Source organism: Echinops telfairi, unplaced genomic scaffold (assembly GCF_000313985.2).
Source record: "Echinops telfairi isolate 266 unplaced genomic scaffold, ASM31398v2 ScPeMD7_3533;HRSCAF=4204_0, whole genome shotgun sequence".
Taxonomy (NCBI): domain Eukaryota; kingdom Metazoa; phylum Chordata; class Mammalia; order Afrosoricida; family Tenrecidae; genus Echinops; species Echinops telfairi.
Genome location: NW_022107431.1, coordinates 95,463,839 through 95,468,734, shown reverse-complemented (window position 1 = coordinate 95,468,734; position 4,896 = coordinate 95,463,839). Strand labels below are relative to the sequence as shown.

The 4,896-nt window shown below is 39.8% G+C and overlaps 1 protein-coding gene across 2 annotated transcripts in view; it reads left to right on the top strand.

The window, feature by feature from the left end:
* The first annotated feature begins 1,004 nt into the window (after nucleotides 1-1,004).
* Nucleotides 1,005-4,896, top strand: part of TTK (TTK protein kinase) — a 52,216-nt gene continuing 48,324 nt past the window's right edge. For both annotated transcript variants that reach the window (XM_045294517.1, XM_045294516.1), the window contains exon 1: nucleotides 1,005-1,143. In XM_045294517.1, coding sequence (XP_045150452.1) covers nucleotides 1,005-1,143 — 139 coding nt within the window. The remainder of the gene's footprint in view (nucleotides 1,144-4,896) is intronic.

Below are 4,896 nucleotides of genomic sequence, written 5' to 3'. Positions count from 1 at the left end.
GCGGAGGTTCCGAGCCGGGTAGGCCACGGAGGACGCGGCTGAAGCCGCCGAGAGGTGAGGGGCGGGGAAGGGAGGCCTCGCTGCCTCTTTGAGGTCGGTGCGAGCGGTGGGGGTGAACCGAGCTGAGGAGAGAGGCTAAGGACCCGGGATCCTCAAAACCCTATCTCTGACGCTTGCTACGGGTAGAGGAAGTGGTGGGGGTGGGGGCGTTCTGACAGTTTGGAACCTGACTTCCGGCGTGGTATTTTGGTGCCCAGGTATTCCGTTTTTTTTACCCCGTTGGGCTGCCACGGCTGGATTTGATACGCGTGCCCTGGTTCATGTGAGAGAACTGCCATGGTGAATTCCAGAAAAAGGATTGGCGACATTTGACCAAATAACAACACAACTGTGCAGATGCGCAAATGCTCAAATGGCAGTGTATTCTTAGTGGAATAGTGTCTTAGTTTTAGAACGATTACGGTAGTAAATCATGGTTCTCCCAAGTATGCACACTAACAAACCTGTTGCAGTTTTAGAACGATTACGTTAGTAAATCATGGTCCTCCCAAGTATGCACACTAACAAACCTGTTGCGATACCATTTATCAACGAAGAACTATGATGGTGTGTTATATTCTGCCTTGGAAACACAGTGTAAAAACGTCACTCACCGAATTTGCAGATAGAGGACCCAAGATAATTCTAAAATAAAGAGTGAAGGGGAAGTCCTCATTCAGTGAATAGAACATTTAAAGGCCAGAATTTTGTGTGCTGTGCAATAGCTGGGCTGTTAACTGAGTAAAGTGCCCGTGGGCTTACTGGAAGTTAATTACAAAAGCATATCCTGTTGAGGGATGTATAGCACCACAAGTACTAGCTAGATAATATCTGAATTTACATGCGTTTACAAAAGTAATACTTTAAAACCATATGAACACCTAAAGGCTGGTTGTGACTGAGTTACCCTTCGGTGATCGCACAAATGAGCAATGACTAAATCAAGCATTTTCCCCCCCTTAGAAATGGAGGCTGAGGATTTAAGTGGCAGAGAATTGACGATTGACTCCATAATGAATAAAGTGAGAGATATTAAAAATAAATTTAAAAATGAAGATCTCACTGATGAGCTAAGCTTCAGTAAAGTCTCTGCTGATACAACAGGTGAGTTTTTCTTCCCTTGTAAACAGTGACTATCAAGTGTTCTACGTCAAGGAGTGACATGTTAATCACAATGTGCCACACGATGTGATTTTCTCAGTACCAACTTCAGTTTCTAACACTTTGTGTGGAAATATTCCACAATATTATGCTATTTTACAAAAGGATATTTAACAGTTTATTACAGTGTGCTCAGAGGTAGTTTTCATAACTCTTGATCAGTTGCCGTTTCAGGTGGTGTGCCAGCTATCAACTGATAGACAACATAGTCTCATTGTCTTGGCTACAAACTAAGGAAGCTTCACAAATACGAATAAGTTGTTTATAAGTGTAAAGTGACACACTCGATTGTTGGTTGTAGAATTTTCCTTTTGCTTCTCTGTACTTTTCCCCCCTATTGTCCCTTTACTCTACTCTAGTCACAGGGATAACCTTTTATATTTCTAGGCCAAGGCCCTTGCCCTTACCCTCTGCTGGAACACTACTCATCTCTCCCCACTCTTTAACTCCTGCAGGTCTTTGTTCAGATGTCGTCTCAGTAAAGCCTTCCCTCACGTACCTCTTTAAAATAGCTTGCAAGAATGGGGATGGGCCCCATATCTTTCCTTCCTGAATATTTCTTCATAAAATGAATCACCTTATATATAATTTGCTCAAGGATATGCATATTATCTGTCTTCTCTACTAAAATGTGAGCTCCATGGGGGCAGTGCTATTACCTATGTTGTGGACTCTTATAGCCACAGAGCTTAGTATGGTGCTGGCACTTGATAGATAGATAGATAGATAGATAGATAGATAGATAAAGTGCCAAAATTTGAATAACCTAGTTGTGTAGAAGGTATTAGCTCAGAAGCCCAATTCTTTACTATATTTCAAATTGTTGAGGTCATTTGAAAAGTGACCTTAGAAAGAAATGGAAGAACCTGTAACCTAGTGTTGTTTGCAGACCACTTTTCCTTGTAACAACTTAGAAGCAGGTGCTTTTGGTGTTAAGCAAAACTTTAATAATTTAACATGTGTCTGCAGATAGCTTTAACAGAGCTTGTCTTCACTGATCCTCACCTAGTTGCTATCAAGTTGATTCTGAATCATGGTGAGCCCATGTGTGTCGGTGGAAATGTGCTCCATAGCATTTTTAATGATTGACTTTTTGGAAGTAAGTCGTTACCAGCCTTTTCTTCTGAGAGGCCTTTGGGTTGATTCAAAACCCTAATGTTTCAACTAGTAGTCACATCATGGGCGTTAGTTATTTGCATCACCCAGTACTCCCATAGAACCTGGTTGTTGTTATTAGGCACTGCTGAGTGGATTTCAACTTCACAGCAAACCCCCAAAGTGTATATACTTACCATATACTAATTTGTGTTTGGGTGTGTGTGTGTGTTTAGTCTTAAACAGGACAAGGGGGTGACAAAGACATTCTGATGGGGGAGACCATTGCCATGGGATCACTGGTATCAGCATATCCAAGGATTTGCTTATGTACAGAACTTTAGAAAGGACATAAGATATCAAGTATAGCTATTATACAAGCATGATAGGAGACAAATCAAAACATCATAATTACAGTGGGGTTGACAGAGCAGGAATGGGCCATGATTGGGATACATGTGTTAAGGTAGAGGAGCTTACAAAATTGATCCAGGGGCTCTCCAAGGCAATTTGGGTGTGGCTTATGACTATGCTACTCCCACATACAGGGGTCTCAATCATGGAAACACACAGGCAAGCACCCAAAGAGGACTGTCCTTCTCTAGATTTATCAGGTAGGTGGAGATAGTGTCCTTTCCATTGTGCTCTAAGGGCAACATTATTCCTTTCCCTGGTTGATGTTCAGAGGGAGTTCAATGGAAGATTTAGCCACAATAATTGCGATTTAAGACATTAAGTCTAGAGGAATGTTCAAAGATGATTTCCTTTTTAGATAAGGAGTATTTTGTTTGGTACATTGCTGGTCATAGATGAATACTAATGTGATAAAGGCATGCTGGAAGTGTTGAATAGAGAAAGGATGGGCTTACTTAGAGGCATAAAGCATATGTCTGCAAACCACAGATGGGAAAGTGTGTTTTGGGGTATCTTACAGAGTAATTGTTCCAAAATCAATAGGCAAACCTGGAAAATAAAGCCAAGATCAGGCAAGATTAAATTTGAAGTGAAAGGCTAAGTTGTACATGTACTGTTTTTTGTTAGAAAGTAGAAGTGAGCATTTTTTAGCTAAAGATTTAGCCCTTGTTAAAGATAGCTGAAACTGATAGAAGGCGTGATCGTTTCGCTGAGAAATCTGAGTTATTGTTTACTAATAACTAAAATATCCTGAACAGGAGCCTGACAGTTCATATTGTCTTTTTACCTGGTTAATACTAGAGGAAATTACAAATACATTACAATATGACAATAATAGCTGGGGGTGAGTGTTTCTATAGGTTTTTAATATGGGAAATAAACATTAAAAACAATAAAATCACTGCCATCAAGTCAGTTCTGACTCAGAGACCCTCCAGATTGGATTAGAACTGCATCTTGGGGTTTCAGATTTTAAATCTTTGAGCTGCTGGCCTGTGGTTAGCAGTTCAATGTGTAACCCACTACACCACCATAAAGACACATTAGGGCAAATCAGTCCATCAATTCTGCATGTGTGTTCCACGGTGTGAAGCATAGGGGTTGGGTTAGAATGCAAGTCAAATTGTCTGGTGATGAAGAATGTGAGTAGTAGGATGAAGACGATAAAGAATGGCTGTGAGTTTGTGGGACTAAGAAATCGGCAGAAAGAAAATGTTTTGAAAATGATGATGGCTACAAATGTACTTGACACGATGGATGTATGGATTGTGATAGGGTTGTATGAGCCTCCAATAAAATGATTTTTTTTAAAAAGAAAACTATGAACATTATAAATTTAAAAAAATAACAATGAATACAAGAATGAAGAAAATGTTCTGAAACCGATTATGGTAAGGATTGTGCAACTCTTCTTGATGTGATTAAGCTATTGCCTTGTATGATTTGTGAATTATATGCCAATAAAACTGTTGAAAAAAAGAACAATTGGCAAGGCCTCTAGGAAAAATGAAAGCATCCTGGTGGCACAAGGGTTAAGTGCTTGGCTGCTGACTCAAAGGTTAATGGTTTGAATCCACCAGCTGTTCTCCAGGAGAAAGATGTGGCAGCCTGCTTCTTTAAAGATTACAGCCTTGGACTCTTATGCGGCAATTCTACTCTGTCATAGAGAGTCACTGTGAGTTGGAATCAATGCAAGGGGTATGGGATTTGGTCTAAGAAATGTAATTTGAAGAGGGAAGAAAATGAACAGACAAGGTGCTTACATGTATTTGTAAAGCTTGCCACTTGTTCTTAAAGCAAGTTTGAGGTATGTGGAGTTATTGTTGCCTGAATGAAGTTGTAAAGGTTAAATATATTGGATCCAGAGAAATATATTTCTAAAATTTTGTCAGTGAAGAATTTTCCAAGAAAATTGATATCACTGATGAGAGAAGCTAGATTTTCTTGGTTTATAAGTGGTGTGGAGGAGCTCTATCTGACCTCTTCTGACTCTCCTATTGCCACAAGGCAGAGAGAGGTCAGACATGCTTCACCCTTCTTTTTTTTTTGTACACATGTCAAGAATAATTGTTTGTTTGTTTTTTAAATCATTTTATTGGGGCTCATACAACTCATCACAATACATACATCAATTGTGTAAAGCACACTTATACATTTGTTGCCCTCATCATTCTCAAAATTCGCTTT